At 42.0% G+C, this 19,100-nt stretch overlaps 2 protein-coding genes across 2 annotated transcripts in view; one reads left to right on the plus strand and one right to left on the minus strand.

Annotated features, from left to right (window-relative positions):
• LOC105694351 (somatomedin-B and thrombospondin type-1 domain-containing protein) overlaps positions 1-19,100 on the minus strand; it is a 63,281-nt gene that overhangs the window by 29,120 nt on the left and 15,061 nt on the right. Inside the window, exon 2 of the mRNA XM_012414906.2 lies at positions 2,768-2,962. Within this exon, the coding sequence (XP_012270329.1) occupies positions 2,768-2,962 (195 nt within the window). The remainder of the gene's footprint in view (positions 1-2,767; positions 2,963-19,100) is intronic.
• Positions 6,020-6,991, plus strand: LOC111673885. The gene is made up of 2 exons (XM_023431866.1): positions 6,020-6,074; positions 6,585-6,991. The coding sequence occupies exons 1-2, from the start codon at positions 6,050-6,052 to the stop codon at positions 6,854-6,856; spliced, it is 297 nt and encodes a 98-aa protein (XP_023287634.1). The 5' UTR covers positions 6,020-6,049; the 3' UTR covers positions 6,857-6,991.

The following is a 19,100-nucleotide window of genomic DNA, read 5'->3' on the forward strand; positions in this document are numbered from 1 at the left end:
TTCTCTTCCATGGTGTTACTCGCTTGATTCTGCCTGCTCATCGCCAAGTAGAGTGAAGTCGAATGTAAGTGTCAGATACGACCTGTATAGTGATCTTTATCGGTTGAGCACTCTATCGATCCTCTTCCTCGAGAAGATCGTGCGCTTCCTTAGGAGTTATCTTATGGAGATCCATCAACCAGTCTCGTGGGGCGTGGACTTTTCTGAACCTGAAGAGTACCAGGCCCCTCAGGCTCGGAGTAAAGTCAGATAGATTTGTGCTTTGAATATATTTATACAGATATTCTTCAAGAAAATGGTCGAAGGAGTCGAAATTATCTCGGATGTGATGGTACATCTAATCTAATAGAGCAGCTTACGGAATTAAATTTGAAAATAGATACGTAGCCTTGAAGAGGATCGCTTTACCCGAAGATCCTTATTGTTCGACCATTCTATTGATCCTGCCCATCAAGGATATCAGCCGCGTCCAAATGAGTCTATCAGGGATCCATTAACCAGCCTCGAGGTTAATGGAGATCTTCATAAGTTCCTCTAAAAATGGTATCTCTTCGGGTTCGCATCGAAATGAGATGGATTTGTTCTTCGAGTATGTCTAGACGTACTTCGGCAAAATCCTGGAAAATGTTGAAATTGCACGGGGAGTTGTACATTCGATACGTCGAGAAAACTCGATGAATCAGGATCACATGACTTGGAGTGTTCTATAATTTTGTGCTAGGTCCTTGCAGAATCAAATTTCATATCGAATGTATCCTCTTCAAGAAAAAAAATAACCCAGCCAATTAGCAACCCTTCACATCTTGGATGCATCTTGCCTTTCAAGGACCTCTTCGCACGTACTTATCAACGCTTTCCCAAAAAGTCATTACGCATCATCCAATTCCTGGGACTGGAACATTTCTTCAAGGTATTACAGGTCGCTCTTCGGGGTCGCGTTGAAACAAAACGTGTATTTCCTTTCTTACAAATGGAACGAGTTCCCCAGATTGACCAGCGGGACCTCAGGGTCCGAGAACGACCCCGAAGAGGACCTCGAAGATGACCTGGAAGAAGGTCCTTGCAGAATCAAATTTCGTATCCAATGTATTCTCTTCAAGAAAGAAATAACGCAGCCAATTAGCAATCCTCACATCTTGGATGCATCTTGCCTTTCAAGGACCTCTTCGCACGTACTTATCAACGCTCTCCCAAAAAGTCATTACACATCATTCAATTCCTGGGATTGGAATACTTCTTCAAGGTATTACAGGTCGCTCTTCGGGGTCGTGTAGATAAAACAAAACGTGTATTTCCTTTCTTACAAATGGAACGAGTTCCCCAGATTGACCAGTGGGACCTCAGGGTCCGAGAACGACCCCGAAGAGGACCTCGAAGATGACCTGGAAAAAGGTCCTTGCAGAATCAAATTTCGTATCCAATGTATTCTCTACAAGAAAGAAATAACGCAGCCAATTAGCAATCTTCACATCTTGGATGCATCTTGCCTTTCAAGGACCTCTTCGCACGTACTTATCAACGCTCTCCCAAAAACTCATTACACATCATCCAATTCCTGGGATTGGAACATTTCTTCAAGGATTACAGGTCGCTCTTCGGGGTCGTGTAGAAAAAACAAAACGTGTATTTTCTTTCTTACAAATGGAACGAGTTCCCCAGATTGACCAGTGGGACCTCACGATCCGAGAACGACCCCGAAGAGGACCTCGAAGATGACCTGGAAGAAGCCGGAATTGCAGCTCGGTCCCACGATACAGCCTTCCTTCCGGGCTCAGCCTGCGGAATCAGGATCACATAACCGGGATAATTCGCCAATTTTCAAGGATTCCGAAGAGCTGAGCAAGCCCTTCAAGGTGATACCACGTCAGCAGGGATACCGGCTGCAACGAGGCAGGACCACCGTTGGGGGAAATCTCATTTTCCGAGCTCGCGTGTTGGTTTTCCCGGGAACGACCTCGGGGTTAAACGCCCTCCAGTTATGATGCATTCCTTCGGCTTTGATAAAACATTTCCATCGCGGCCGCGAAGTGCTCCCTCGCCTCGACGGGCACCAAAGCCTACGGAAAATGAAAGGGCCCGGAAATATCGTGGGGAATATTTGCCCCTTTAAGGTGATATGAAAGGGTCCTTCTATATATCTTAACGTCAAAATATTTATAAACCTTTTCGCCAAACTAGGTGCACCGAATCATTTGTAACATTAACACATGATTATGGAAAACCCTAAGGAAGAACGCGATGCTCGGGAAATTTCATTTTTCCCAAGAAAATGAGATTTCGGTTCTAGTCTAGGCTAACTAAAAAGAATTTCTATCGAAAAATGAAATTTCACGGGCATCGAGTTCTTCTTTAGGGCCTCCATAATCACGTGTTAATGTTTCTGATAATTCGGTGCACCCAGTTCGGTGAAAAGTTATATAAATTAAAATTTCTTTCGAAAAATTAAATATTACGAGCATCGTGGTTCTTCCTTCGGGCTTCCATAATCACGTGTTAAAGTTTCAGATAATTCGGTGCACCCAGTTTGGAGAAAAGTTTTATAAATATTTTGACGTTTAATATATATATAATGGCCCTTTCATATCACCTTAAGGGGGCTTTTTCTTTTTAAATGAAAGAGGGTGCGCCGCAAATGGCCCCTAAATCCCGCCGCATATTAGCGGGGCGGAATTTCGACGAGGCATTTTTACAACCCGCAGGGAATTTCGAGAATCCAGGACGCCACCCCGGAAGGGCTCCTGCTCGATTTTTCCTCGGCGTTCCTTACCCTTCAGGGCGGACTTCGGGTTCCGCTTGTGGCATTTCGTTCCCTGACATCCCCGATGCTGGACCAACTGAGGACAATGTTTCCCGCCATTTTCGGCAGCTCTTTCCACCATCCTCGACCTGGTCTGAGCTCCTGGACCGCATTCACTGTCGCACGTCGACCAGGGACCCCATCCTGAGACCACGCAGTCCAGCACTGGAACATTAATTTACACCCATATTTAGCCAAGAGACGATACCAGAGAAAATGTATAAACACCTGGTCAACAGACGAAAAGATGAATGCAGGGCCTACACGCATTTAATTATCATTCGCGACCGGAAAATTTTTTTCGTTTCAAATACCGAATACCGGCAATAATAATGAAATTCTGAAACTGGTTGCCGCAAACTTGTATCGTGTATCGTCTGGACGTGATTCACATCAGCGGCAATCAGGAATAGAATTTAAAATGACGTGAATTCACGTCATCGGCGATCAGGAATAGAACTTGAAAAGACGTGAATTCACGTCAACGCTCGCGAATGTGTTAACAAAAATTTGATAAATAAAAATATTGCTTATATTGCCATGTCCATTTATCTATGATATAAAAGTTCAATTAAACGTGCATTTTCAGAAATTTTCCGAGTACTATTGCCACGTGATAAAATCAAATTTAGAGAAAAAGAGGTAATGATAACGCCATGTTGGCAAAAACGGTTTATCTATACGATATGTAACGACGGATATGTAATGTTTTATGTCTAATTATCGAATTAGATTTCATATACATTCATAGAATTATTATATAGACATTGGCAACCTGTTTGGAGGGTAGTTTCTCAAACAGGACTCCGGGAAGATTACGAGGTCGTGGAAGAGGGCAGAGTGGGCTTCATCGTAAGGGCGGATTTACAGGGAGGTCCTTGAAGAGAACTCTTGGCCTCCCTCTTTGACGTAACCTCGTAATCGGGTTTCGTAAAAGCTGATCTTCGAAGCGGGAGATGTTGAAGAGAACAGATCCCGGTAGGATACACCTACTCTGCAGGGTGCACAGGATTGGCAGGATCGCCTTATCCTTGGGCGATATTAAGGGGGTAATAGCGTCGAAAGACAGGAAAAAAACCGAGGCGAAAAAGGATGGAGACCAAACAGAGTGTGGAAAAGAACGAACATCCGCTAACCTTCCACCTCTGGCTCTAAACTCACCCTTAAGAGACCTTATTATACTCTGCGAAAAATTTCGTGAAGATTCTTAAGGTTTGTAAATACCTTCTAAAACGCGATTTCGAGGAAGGAGATGCTGGGCTTTTGAAATGACTTAACGAATGCACCTAGTCGTTAATTATCCCCCTAAATGACCTGGTTATATCCTGGGAAAAATTCCTGAAAATTTGTATATTCCAAAAATGGTCGGTTGAGAGTCTTCTCGTATTTTACTTTGCGGAAGGAGTTGGAGGTTTGTAATAATTTGCTGATGGAAGTAGACGTTGAATATTTTTCTATAATTTATTTCACCTGTAAACGATGTTGTTATATCTTGTCATAAGTGTTGGGATTCCAAAGTGACTTAGTAAAGCAACCTAATCGTTAATTTTCCCCGTTAAAGGATCTCCCCTTCAGTGATCTGATTACATCCCAGGTGAAATTCGCGAAAATGTTAAAGTTTCTAAGATGGTCCTCGATTGTCACCTCCGAAGTAATTTTGCAAAAGGACTCGCCTTTACAACAATTTATCGTTGAGTGGATTTAGTTGTTAATTATCCCCTGCTGATAATAAACAATCTCGTCCTCTGACCCGTTGCACCCTGACAAGAATTTTATGAACCTCGCCGGACCTAGTAAATTATGTTTAAAATATTTTCTGACGGAGAAATTTTCAATGTACTGTGGTAATTGTTTGCTAAATGGACCCCGTTTAATAAACTCCCCCTAACAATAGTAGCCCTTCACAGGTTTGCAAACGTCAATCATCGATTGTGTAAACAATGAAAATTCCATTCAAGTCGCGTCATGTCGATCATACATGACTGGCGACGTAAACACCGAAAACATAATGAAAACAAGAGACTGGAGATTATAAAAACGAAAAAGTATTTAACACAATTAAGTGACCTAATTACTTCCTAGCGAAAGTTTCGCGAAGTAAATACTCTTTGAATACCTCGGCGTAAGGAGTTTCCGAGCTTTGTGGTAACTTGTTGGTAAATAGACCTAGTCATTAATTATCCCGACCTAAGTGACCTCATTATATCCCGGGAGAAATTCCCGAAAATCTTCGGGCTTTGTAAACAGACCTCGAATGCCTCCTCGGGAGCCATTTTGTGGAAGGAGTTTTTGAAACTTCACAGTAACTTGGTGAAAGGACCTCGTTAATTATCTCGGCCAAAGTGACCTCACCCTTAAATGACCTCGTCCTTAAGTGTCCTAGTTATAACCTCATGAAAGTTCCACGAAAATCTTCGGGTCCTGTAAATACTCCTTGGAAGGAGTTTGTGGGCCTTTGTGGAAATTTCTTAGCGAATAAACGTGGTCGTTAATTATCCCACCTTAAATCTCTCATCCTTCAGCGATCTCGTTATATCCCGAAAATTTTGCGATAATCATTGAGTTTAATAAAACAGTCTCCGGCATCCTCAGTCAGGAAATTTTCTGGAAATAATTCTCCTCGTGATACATTTTTAGGTTAACTAAAGGCGTTAAGTCGTTGTGAAAGTGTTATATACCTATATATCAAAAAGTAAAAATATTTATAAAACATTTCTCCAAACTGGGTGGATCGAATAATTTGAAACTCTAACACGTGATTATGGAGGTCCTAAGGAAAGTCTTGAAACTCGCGAAATTTCATTTTTTGAAAAAAGTTGTCATTTATCGTAGAGAAGAACCAGAAAACAGTTTTTCTTCGAATAATCGGACTTTTTAAGTTTGAAGACCTTCATTAGGGCCTCCGTAATCACGTGTCAAAGTTGGAAATTATTCGGCGCACCCGGTTTGGACAAAAATTTTATAAATATATTGACTTTTTGATATACATGTGTATATATGTATGACCTTTTCATATCACCTTAATTATCCCACCTTGTCGATTACAGGACACTTCCAGTAAACGACTCGCTCTTGTTTCCTCATTCAGTTTCATTCATTCCCGGATGTGTCGTTCTCGTTTCGAGTAGGGAAAAACCATGAGTGCGGATTTGTAATTCTCAATTTTTTAAACTTTCTTAAATTTCTCGAGTCTCGAGCCAGGAAATGTCACGAAGAGCGCCCGCGTCTCGTCCTTTGGGAGGACCCAAACCGATGTCCAGGAACAAACGTCCCAGAGGTAGAAATTTGGTTAACAATCTCCCTTATACATTTCCTAAAGTCCTAAATAAATAATCCATTGTATCTTTGAACTAGAACACCTCCGCGCCTAGTCTTGAGTTAAATTAAAATTTAGTAAAATCATCCACCGTAAAAACTAGGATCCTAACCTCTGAAGCAGAGGAAAATTCGTCGTATATGTTGTGCACTTTTTTTTCTATTAAACCTTGAAACTAACATACATTACATTCGCTATATTAATTTCTCGATGGATAATACCCAAGTTTCTAGTACAATCTCTAGCATACTTAAATGATTAGAGTTTCGAATTTAGATTTTAATATTGTTTTTCCTTAGGATCTGGTAGATATATCTTAAGGGTTGTATGTTATGCACTTAATCCACTTAACATGCCTTCATTCAAAATCATTTATGAATTTTTTCAGAACTTTCACTTCATTATTTATACAGTAGTTGCGTTTTAATTAGGAAAGGGGAAATAAATACGCTTATCCAATTTTATTTACAGGTCGAAGGTATACTCTGTCCGGTAGAGCTCAGACGGTTCTTTCAACAGTCCTGGAGGACATCATCGAGAAAACCTTGGAGGACGCGAGGAAAATGGCGGAATCGGCCGGAAAAGAACGCGTGTCTATTGAAGAGGTGGAAAAAGCTTTGAGGAAGCTCTGCCAACATCTACACCCGGACGCCACGTTCTTCAGCGATGATATCGGGTCAACAGGGCTAGGATCAGGATCTTTAATAGGGCCTGGCAGCAAGAAGCCAATTTGTCGGAAATAAAATAGTCAATGAACGATCACTGTCACCGCGAGTACGTCTCGTTCGTCCATTTGGCGTTTTTGTAAATTCTGGTGGTAATTATTTCGGTCTCATGTCGATTACTATTGAAAAGAGAAATAAAATGCGTCCGAGGAAGTTTCGTTGCTGTTCATTAATCCTGATTTAATGAATGGTCCTGGAGAATTCCTTTCGATGTTTCTCCCTCTTCGAGGTTCTCTCATTCTCCGGAATGCCCTATTTCCTCGAGGTCCCCTCTTTTTTCAAGGTTCCTTTTTTTTTTCAAAATTTGCTCCCTTTCCGGGATTTCTTCTTTACTCAACCCCTCCCTTATTTTGTGAGGCTCCATTTCTTCAAGGTTTCCTCATTCCTTGAAATTCCTATTTTTCAAGATGCTCCCTTTTTCCGTGATTCCCCTTCTTCAAGGTCCTCTCGTTTGCCGAGATTCTTTTTTCCTGAAGATTATCCCTCCCGTTTATTAAATTCTTCAACATGCTTTCTTCCTACTAGTGGCCCTCCCTCCTGAAGGGTCCCTTCTTCTTCGTCATTTTCCCTCTCTTCAACGTTCGCTCTTTCTTGGATATACCCTAATTCCTAGAGGTCTTCTTTCTCTTCAAGGTTCCTCCACTCCCCGAGATTCCATCTTTCTCGAGATTTCCTCTGTCCAATGTTCTTTCTGAAAGGTTTTCCTGCTTTCTCCAGTGCTCCTCCAGGTTCCCTCTTTCTTCAGGGTACCTCCTACCACCTACCCTCCCTCCGTTGAGATCTCTTCCTCTTGGAGGTCCGGGCAGAGATTAGTTGTCCGTCGGTTTCCATTCATCCGAGCCAGAGTATCGATTCGATGAATAAACGAAGCCCTAATCGGTGGAGGGCAGGTCGGACTGGGAATCGATCTTAAACTCGAACTCGGCTAACGCGAGTTCACCAGAAGTCCGCAGTTTCGCCCCGCGACTATGACCCTTTACGTCCACCCTCTATATACGGCGAAAATGGTTCTCGTTCCTCGAAAGAAACTCCTGCCCTTAATGTTCTCACGGGCATTCGAGTGGGAGATATTTCTTGCAAAAGCACCGCTCCTCTGTCCCTCGGCGAGGAAACTTCGGCCATTGCGCCCCGCGGATTCCCGCGAAATAAAACCCGAGCAAAAGCCCAAAGAAATCTTTCGGCCATTTCGGGCCTCCAGAGACCAGGTCGAGCGAGTTTCCGCCCGTTTTTCTTAATATACTGTATTTCAGGAATAAGATCCCCGGCAAATTTCAACACCCCCTATCCTAACGGAACATTAATTTCCATTAATCGGGTAAAGTGATAAAAAATTACGGTCCCTTCATTCGTTAAATAATTCATGCAATATATTTGAAGAAGGAGGGGAAATCACCGGAAGTCAATATCTGCTCCTTTGATACTCGGTATATTTTTTTAACGCGGTGAAACTTTTACGTCGTGAATGGAATTGTATTTAGTTATCAGGATGAAGAGGCTTTCAAGATAAATTTTCTTTTCGCGAAGATTTCGTCGTTTTGCGCGGCCATAATATGAATAATCAAGTTTTACACGCAGAACAAAATTGAAGAATAAAACATTCTAGCCGTCTTCTTTCATTCTAATGGAATGACAATGTCCAATAATAATTCAAAACGATTAAAAATCATCGGATCGGACCATATAATATATTTTCGACGCAAAAAACTTAACGAGAAATTAACAATCGGCAGAAGAATGAGAGCTTCCTTCCATGTCCGGTATTTTTTTTTATAACGGGGTACGATTATTTTTACCGTGGATGAAATTGTGTTCGGTCATCAGGATGAAGAGACTTTCCAAGATGAATTTTTTTCCTGCGAGGATTTCGTCGTTTCGCGGCTATAATATGAATAATGAAATTCTACATGTGAAAAGGAATTAAAAAACAGACATCTTGGCAAACATTAACATCTTCATTCCAATGGAATGAAAATGTCCACTAATATATATAATAATAATTCAAAACGATTAAATATCATCGCATTCCCATATAATATATTTTCGACGCAAAAAACATAACGAAAAAATTAGCAATCGCCAGAAGAGAATGAGAGCTTTGTTTCGTGTCCGTTATTTTTTTTGACGGGGTACGATTTTTTTTACCGTGGATGAAATTGTGTTCGGTCATCAGGATGAAGAGACTTTCCAAGATGAATTTTTTTCCTGCGAGGATTTCGTCGTTTCGCGGCTATAATATGAATAATGAAATTCTACATGCAAAACGGAATTAAAAAACAGACATCTTGGCAAACATTAACATCTTCATTCCAATGGAATGAAAATGTCCACTAATATATATAATAATAATTCAAAACGATTAAAAATCATCGCATTCCCATATAATATATTTTCGACGCAAAAAACATAACGAAAAAATTAGCAATCGCCAGAAGAGAATGAGAGCTTTGTTTCGTGTCCGGTATTTTTTTTGACGGGGTACGATTTTTTTTACCGTGGATGAAATTGTGTTCGGTCATCAGGATGAAGAGACTTTTCAAGATGAATTTTCTTTCCGCGAGGATTTCGTCGTTTCGCGCGCGAATGGCCCTCGGTGTCGCTCGGCCACAACGCGGGTAATGAGATTTCTCGCGGGAACGAAGTTTCGCTCGCAATTTTCCAGGCGCGTTTCTGGCCGAAAGGTGCCGGAGAAAGAAATCGAGGTATTATCGAATTAGAGCAAAAAAGAAGGTCCGGGAGGTGTCGGGCCATCGACGACGCTTTTCTCGTCTTGACTCTTCGAGTGGCGGTCGTCTCGTCGACGATATTCGGCTTTAATTTTCCATCTCTCTCTCGGCGATATTCGCGGCGACGTCTTCTGGCAACTTTGACGGACGAGAGCGACGGGATGCTGCGTTAAAATTAGAATTCCCCGTAGCTACGCGAAAATCCTCCTTCAACCCCGCTGCACGCGGGGACAACGATGCTGAAGAGGGGTCTGGAAATATGTCTGCTTACAGGGGAAGCGAGACGAGAGTGCATCCACAAGGAGATGGAAGGAAGGAGAAGGAATCGGATTTCGCCGGCCACGCGAGGTAATAGGAGCTTGCGGGGAATCCTTCGGGAAAGTTTGCAAAATCCCGGAAACCGAAGACACGGACCGATCGTGACTTTCGCCCAGAATTCCTACCCAAGAAGGAAACGTTGTGTACTGGATCCACTTTGAACCGTACACGAGTTCTCTCCTCCGGTTAAGGTCTCGAGTTTGAGTTCTGGCACGTGTGTCGGTAACTCCAAGGAAAAGTGACTCCGAAAAGAAGTAATCCGGAGTTAAAGAGGACACTTCTCGAACTGGAAGGACGATTCTTGGGCACTTCTTTGTCTTCGAGGTATTACCATCGGATTTTCTAGGATGACACGGATCGTCGTTCTGAAGTTAATTCGAATGTAAGGGAGAGTTCTCGGGAGAATGATGAAAAGAGTCGAGGCTGCTCGAATCCGAAGAACGAGCCTCGGGGAACTTCATTGTCTTCAGGGTCTTCCACTCTTCGTGGAGTCCGGAAATCACGGATGGTCATTGCGGCATTTTGACGCCGGACAGGACATAGAGCAGATTTTTCGAGGAAAAGTGATCTTGAAAGGAGCACGTCGGCTCAGTATAAAGGACCGTGACTCCTAGGATGTAAAGAACGATCCCCGGGGTACTTGTTTCTCTTCAGGGCCTCAGATGTCTCATGGCTTTCAAGGGAACACGAATCGCTATCCTTTGAAGTTGACTGGAATCTTGTGGAGAACTTTCTCAGAGAATGATTCTAAACGGAATCCCTGGTAGAGATTGCAAAAGGTCGGTGCCTCCTCGAGACTAAAGAATGATCCTGAGGGTATCTCTTTGTCTTCAGGGTTTTAGACTTCTCGTAAGGTCCAAGAGAACACGAATGGCCATTTAGTCCCATTGACGCTAAATAAAGTATTGTGAAGCATTCTCTAGAATAATGATCCTAAACAAAATCCGCTTTTAAAAACTTCAATATGGCTCCTCGAGTCTAAAGAACGGTCATTAGGGTACTTCATTGTCTTCCAATTTTATGTCCAATTATCGTTTGAACGTTGACGCACACTAGATCGGCTCGAAAAGATTCTACAGCAAGATGGAATAGCAATTTCGGTTCGGTTAATACGTACGTATATATAAATGCCATTCGCAGTCAAAAAGTTGAAGCACAATATTTATATTTTTTCCGTACATTTATGAGACGACGTTGATTATAAACGGCCCAATATCCGTTTAAGGGTTAAAATCCTGTGCTTCATTCAGAATTTTTCCAAGTCGTTTCAATCCGATACGCTTCAATCTAAGAGGACGCAAATGGTGACTGATACTTCAGGACTGACCGAAAAGTATATACAAATTCCATGGAAAGTCACCCTAAACGCAATCCCGGGTCAAGAGTGAACGAGGAGTCGGACTCCTCGGGTCCGAAGAGAGGGTCCTCGGGGTACCGTTTTGTCTCCAGGATCTCCGAGAATTCGTAACGTCAAAGAAGATGCGAATCGTCCTGTCACATCTGACTTGACCGGCGCCAGCTATTAAGACGCGGGGCGAAAATAAATACGAAGCCGGACCTGTCCAGGTAAATTCCAGGCCTGGGGTCCGTCGGTGATTTATTGTCGAGGATCCTCCCTTTGTTTGGTCGAAAGACAAACAGACTCCTCTCTTCGTCCTCCCCGCCGGCTCTCGCTTTTTCGTCTCGTCCCTTAGCGAGGCGGCGTGCCTCGCTCCTTTATCTTTTCTCGTACTCATGAATAGTTTCTTTTCCTCCAGCGGGCAACAAGCGGGATCCCGAGATACGACGGAAAGGTATTTCGAACCTGTTCCCGGCTCCTGTGGGTACACCTCGAACCAATGGAACCAATGGAACCAGTGGAACCAACGCATCCCATGGAGCCAGAGGAGCGTTCGCTTACCCCTGCGATTCATCAGCCCTTTATTCCAGTTTGCGTGTGCATGTAAGTAATGGTAAATACCAGGAGTAACCAGTACACCATATGGGCACAGAGTTGGTACACGCGAGGGGCTATTCATTCGAAAATCAGAGAAAAGGGTTTCGTTCTTTAAGAACCGATTGCCTTTGCCCTTATATAATAAACCCCGCGATTCGGTAACAAGGGACAGTCGACCTTAAAATCGTGGCAATATTTTCGTGATTTCCAACGATTTCAATTTCGAGCATTCAATTCTATCATTTTATGAGTGAATATTCCCTCGGGTAGATACATGATAATATCCAAGAGAAAAAAAAAACATCCTGAAGCGGGAATCGAACCCTCGACCCTCGCCGCCTCCAGCGTCCAGTCCATTATGTCACTCTTTTCCGTATTTGTAACCTGTAATAAATGTCTCGCCGAGGGGGAATAGTCATAAGAGAGTGTCCCTAAACCATCCTCGATATGGGCGATTCTTTTCCAAGGCGAACCCAAAAACATAACCTCTTATGTGAAATGTATGGCCTACGGTGGGATTCGAGTCCACGCCCAACACACCGCATTTAGGAGGATGTCCCTTCGTTTCGTTTGTGATTTATTAGATTTCCTTTCCTATCTTTTAGTAGAACTGGAGATTCGGTATTCTAAGGTGGAGTGATTAAATTTCGATAAATTTTAACGTTGTCGAGAACCAATTGGGCATTATCGTCAACGTATAGACCAACGCGGTATGGAAAGTCATCGACCTAGATACTCGGTGATTAGTCGGCTGAGTAGAAAGAAATACCGGCAAGTAAACCGTAGAATAAACTCCTCTCAGACCGCGTTTTAAAGAGAGGTTATTCAGTTTTCAGGTGAAAACGTTCGTACGGCTAATGGCCGCGTTATCCGCGCCCCAGATCCCCGAACGACTGGGTGCCTTCTTCCGCTTAACCCGCAATTTATCGGCAACATAACACGTACTTTCCGCAGATCGATGTTCCCCAATCCCAAGGGTGAGATGTGTAGGTGAATTAAGGGTTGTTCACGCACTCCGATCCTTTCGAGCCCCCGCGACACGCGCGGAAATATCAAACAAAGAGCTGCGCAAACTACCGCGTCGAGTCATAAACGTTTACGGCTTTTTTCCTTTCCTCCCTTTTTCCGGGACCTTTTTTCCTCATCCCCGCGTCGTCCCTCAGGAGATCGATTTCCTTTCTGTTTCGCCTCTTCTCCTCGCTCGTCGGTGAAGTTTTCTCGTCGAAGTGCCTCGAGACACTTGGTGCTGACACATCTCACAAATTGCCCGCCATATCGTGGCCAACTTCCCAGGAGCTTTTCAGCGTGTCCCTCGGATTAGACAGAGAGCTTTATTTCTTTGGTCATTAGTTTGAAGGGCAACTCATCCTGGCGGGTCTACTTTTTAATTCGTTTTCCCAAGAATCGATTTCCTTTCGATTTCGCTGCTTCTCCTCGCTCCTTCGGGAGAAGTTCCCTTGTCGAACTGTCTACAGAGGTTCGGTATTGACACTTCTCAGAAATGGTTTCTCTGCGATGAGTAACGTCCTTCCGAGGAGCTTTCCAGCTTATTCTTGAGATAGCCAACGGAGAATCTCGTTTCTACTGTCATTACCTTGAAGGGTATCTCATATTGATGAATTAATTCGCTGCTTTTCACTCTTTCAGGAGAAGTTTCCTCCTCGAAGCATCTAGGGACATTTAATGATAACTGCTTATAAGGTGGATGCTCTTCACGTGATAAGCAACTTTCCCGGGAATTCTTCATATCAGACAACGAAGAGCTTCGTATCTCCAGGCATTCATTTGAAAGGCAACGTTCCGAACCAATTTACTCCTTGCAATCAATTTTTGTCGTAATCGATTTCCCTCCCGTTTCGCTTCTCCCCTTCGCTCGTCCAGGGGAAGTTCTTCGCCTGGCCATTAATTTGACGGGTAATTCATCCCGAAGAATTTGTCCCTTAATTGATTTTTACCAACAATAGGTTCGAACTGGGTCGGCGAATCTTTCGCTAGAGGACTCGACGAAGATGGTAAGAACGATGGAAAGCGGTTCCCCGATTTCACGTTCGATCCATCATTGTCTCGGCGCAGCTTCCGCCAGGACGATTTCGGTTTGCCCTTTCCAGGGGAGCTTCCTCCCCCGCAGGAAGCACCTGAGATTTATAGGAACAAAGGGAGCCCGAGTGCACCTCGACTCGAGACTATCTCAAATACGTTCAGATTCGCGTCTTTGATCCACCGCGCGATTTCTCTTCGCCTTTCGGAAGAGGGGACGATCGATCGGGAATACAAATGCGCCTTTTCCTACCTTTGCAACTCTTGATTTGAGGAAGCATCTAGATTTTGTGAACCGAACCAGCCTTGACCACCGATTCGTGACTCCTGAATTTTGCCAGAACGAGAAATCCAGGAACGACAAAACGTGGAAGTTATAAAAATAAATCCCATAAATTTCGACCCTTAGAAATATATTCGGTTTCTCTTATTTTTATGTGTATGAAGAAGAGATCTTTAACAATACCCGGTAGTCGTCCATCACTTCGTTGCTTTTATTGGAATATTTTCGAATTTTACAATTTTCCCTCATTTCGTTAAGTCATGAACATTCTGCCTCATACACCGAGAAAAAAAGATCCAACGTACCAATGAAACATTTCTTTGAATAGTACCAAGGGGACGTTTTGTTAATTCAAAGAATTATGACCATGTATTTGAGTTTATTTCTGTCAAATAATTATCCTTTAAATTAGCCTAATATTTCTTTGGTTCAATGGATTTTCTTTTTTCTCGGGGTTGAATTAGGAAAGATAACGATGTAAAGGACTAATGAAAAGCAAAAGTGTTTCTTTATTGATGTCTAGTACCGTGGACGTTTCAATTGATTTCCATTTTTATGTAGATAATTTCTCTTTTACGGGGGACAGGTATGTCAAATAAGAAAACAGGAGGTACTCGGTTTCCGCGGGTGAGGGAGGGAAACACTTTCTGACGGATTTTCCACGGGACAAATACTTCGGGACACTTTTTGCCCTCGGGGAATATTTCAGCGCACAAAGCGAGGCGCCACGCCGGAATTTTCGGAGCTTTAATCTTGAGGGTAAGTTTCCCGGCACTTCTGTCGGGAGCTTTGTACGTCGCCAGGGCGTGAAAATTTCTCACCCCGAAGTGGGATGTGAGCCCGAGACTGTGAACTAAGCTGCAGCAAGCTGCAAGAGTTCAGCAGAGCTAAAGTACACAGACGATGCATTACTCTTTTTCCGAGTGCTCTACATACGTTTAACGAATCTTGACATTCTGACCCGAAACTTATTTCTATTTTCAATAGGCTTTCCAAATGAGTGTCACCAAAGCCGATTTTCCCGATCGATCTAAAAGAGCTTTACGAAGAAGATGAAAGCTACTCTGAAGTAACTAATTAGCCGTAAGGGTTCTAAATTAAGTTCCATTCGCGAGAAAATTGAGCATAAAACTTCCAACGCATTTTTTTACAGTGATGATTTAAAACGGTACCCGTAACATCTGAAAAACGGATTATCAAATCCACTTTCCGATCCAAACTTTGCAGTTAGATTCAATAGTGGATGTCTAACTCCCAGCGGAAGTGAATTCATGCAGAATTCGAAATTTGAGAGTAAAAGGATGAACGGATCCTCTTTGAAAAATTATATCTTTTAAAATGTCGTCGTTTTAGTATGTTTCGATACCTCATCGTCGAGAAAGGATTTTTCTGAGACGCTCCAGAAAATTACATGTAACTCTGAAACTCGATTAAATGCTTTTACTTGTAAAGAAGAAGGAACCGTGTGGTCTTAACTTCTGCCGTTAAAACTGTTTGATCGACATTGGGGAACTTCAACCCCTTAACCAAAGAAGCTGCCTCGTGTCTCTGGACCGGAAGGAAAGATGAAAAAATTTCCCTTCCCAGAAGAAGTCGCTAATTCCGCCAGTTTTCTCGTTACCGGTGGCTGTGCTCCGGTAAATGCGCACTTGTACTCCATGTTACACCATGGCCGAGTGCCTCCAAACGGGAGTGGATAATTTAGCCGAAATGGGCCAGGGCGGAATACCTAGCGAGCCAACTCAGTTGGAAATAACAATTATACGACCGGCGGTAAAGTAATAATTACTCGAGACACCCCGAGTGGGTAATCGCAGGACCCGAAGAACAACCGAGGGGAATTTCGTTTCGAGAATTCGGGGATCAGAGAGGAATTAACGCTTCCCAGATTTAAGAGGATATGAAATAGTCAGCTTATATATTATATATCTGAGGAGTCAAATTGTTGGGGAAAATATTCTCCGAATTGGGTGTACCGATTCGTTTTAAATTTTACCACGTGAATATGGAGACCCTAAAGTAACCCCTGAAACTCATGAAATTTCATTTTTCATCAAAACTTAATTTTGAATTTCTTACTTCATTTTGATTTTCTTACTTCATTTTGAATTTCTTACTTCATTTTGAATTTATTACTTCATTTTGAATTTATTACTTCATTTTGAATTTATTACTTCATTTTGAATTTATTACTTCATTTTGAACTTCTTACTTCATTTTGAATTTCTTCAAGATTTTAATTTATACATAAATAATATAAGACTTGACACGGTCGACTAATGAGACTTTATAGTTTCATTTATACGCTGTTCTCTTGGCATCGTTATATTTAATGGTCACGTAGGTGTGAAAAATCCGAAGCCATTTTATTATTAATAAAATCGATAAGTTAAGGCGAGCAGAAATTAACAGGACGAAAAAGAGGTTTATCGGCGAAGGCGTATCGATGGGATTCTGAACGTGATGAGATAAGTCAACGGTGACAGTCGATGATATTTTGTCATTCGATCGTTGGCTTAAAAATCGGAAATGTTTATTTACGGACTTTCGGCTAAACAGTATTTATATATTACAAGTGCGTGTAAAAATAATTTCGTTTTAAACCAGATGAGTCAGCGGGGACAGCCATTGATATTTTTTCATTCGATAATTGGCTTTAAATTTGTTACGTTGATTTACGCATTTCCAGCCAAACGTTATATATTTAAAAAGTGATAACTTCGTTTAAAACCAGCAGATTATTAGGTTCATTAAATCGTGGGTAAACGTACCGCTTGACAAGTCAATGACCTCGTTGCTGGAAAATCGTGGGAAAAGCGTGGACTCATTTATTGACCACAGGTGCGCTTAACCTCTCTAATGAGTTCGGCGATTTCGCTTCTGCTAATCACAAGTTTAATGCAAATTTCATGTACATGTATATGCATGCACGTACACGTTATGACTAATGTATGATTCATGTGACAGCACACTATCGGCAGGAAATGTACGATTCCGTTCACCTGATAACCCACACGATAATAATTAACATCCGCCGATTAAATTATTCCCTATTAATTGACACTTAAATTATACATCGACTTTTCTATGTCGATAATTTAGTCCTAGAACGAATTATGTAGTCGAGATAAAATTAGCGTGATTTCCAACAGGATGTCGAATATCTATGTAAATGCAGTAGTGAAAGTAACTGTTGCGCTGCAACAAGTCCTTGCAAATTCTGTGTAAAAAAAAAAGAAAAAGAAGAAAAGAAAAAAGAAGAATGATACAGCAGGGAACTTCGAAAGAAACTTAACGCGTAAAAGGAAGAGGCAAACGCTCGGAAGTGACGAGAAACTTGCCGGTGGAATTAATTTCGGTATTATTCCCGCCTTATTATGAAGTTAATATTAAGTGCCGCCACCGTGCCATTGTTGCGCCCGAGTCCAGGAAGTTTTTACCCCGACTTCCGGCAGCTTCGAAGCAGTCGTAAAACCTGTAGTTCCTTCATTAATCCGAATAATTAGGAGCCACTGTAGCCCCGGTAGAAAAATCCAAAGTCGGTGCGAAGAAACTTAAAAAGGAAAGAAAGGAAGGAGGGAGGTGTCGCGGGCTTTTAATTAGTGAGTCGTCGTTAATTTTATCAAAAGCTCGGGGAGTTGTCACTTTTTGCTAATTATACCGAGGGATAAATATCCCGGCAAAAACGACGCTTTAAACGGATTGCCCGTCTTGATTATAAAGTGTGACAATAAGCGTCAAGGCAGCCACTTTGGGATGAAATATTAATTATTATTATNTTCTGGCAGTAATATCAGTAATTTTGACATCCTCGACACTTGGCGTACATATGATACAACAAAATAATTGAATGGGAAGGTGAGGTGTACTTTAGAATTTATGCATACATTTTGAACTGAGATTTCTAGGTGAAGGAGATTTCTGAGAGAAGTTAGAGTCTCCAAGGAGTCGCTAAAATTGAATAAATTAATGTTAAACATTTCTCCGAAAATCCGAGGGCTGAATGTTCCTTCCCCGACTGTGCCGGAAGTTCCAACTCGTACCAACATCTGAAACAGTTGTCTAAAACTGATCATTTGCATTTCATATTACCATCCCCGAAAGTTCGGCCGAAACTTCCCCGGGCAGATATTACATCGGTTAAATGTCCGATCTTGCAAAACTTCTCGAGAACTCCAAACGTTCGTAGGGGGTTTTATGAAAGGAAAAGAGAGGGTAAGTCCCAGGATATGAAAGTTCCAGTTATCAAAAATTGATCATTGTGTACTGATCGGCCAATGAGTAAAAAATGTCCCTTAAAAGTAGGATAAGTTTCAATTAAAAGGAAAATAAAACGGAAATTCTTGGAAAATTCATCATTGCACGACTTGAGAGAAAATTGCCGTTCGATCAATTACGTATATGTATATAATGTTTTATGTCCCAACGTTAATAAATCAAAATGCAAATGGAATGTCTCACCAGGTCGCTGCAATGGCGCAAACAAAGGAGGGCAAATGCGAAGCTCGTCTATTTTCCCTCCTCGATTTTCATACTGATAGACTACTACGGCAAACAAAGCAATCGAAAATGGCCTCCTCTCGCATTACGCTTTCCCTTCGGAGTTTCAATGTCCTCATTAATTCAGGGATATTGCGAAAGGGGTGTACAAGTTATTACGTGGACAAAAGGACCTCACCGATAGGATTTGCACACATTATACACGACCCTGTGAATTTTGGGAGGAGCAAAATGGAAAGTATTGTTGAACATTGCCCGCGCAGATTGTTGTCGATAATTTATTGTTCTAATATTAAGACATGGGAAAGAATGTCTACTCGAATACGAGTGTTTAGTTATGAATATACTTGAATAAGTAGTTCGCGAGTTAGAAAACTTAATACACGATCATAAAGAATAACGAGCACGTCCCAACGATTCTGCCAAAGTGGAAATGCAGAACTCGAGAAGAGGGAAATAAACAGA

The sequence above is a fragment of the Orussus abietinus genome, unplaced genomic scaffold (genome assembly GCF_000612105.2).
Source record: "Orussus abietinus isolate OABI.00-Male unplaced genomic scaffold, Oabi_2.0 scaffold186, whole genome shotgun sequence".
Lineage (NCBI taxonomy): Eukaryota > Metazoa > Arthropoda > Insecta > Hymenoptera > Orussidae > Orussus > Orussus abietinus.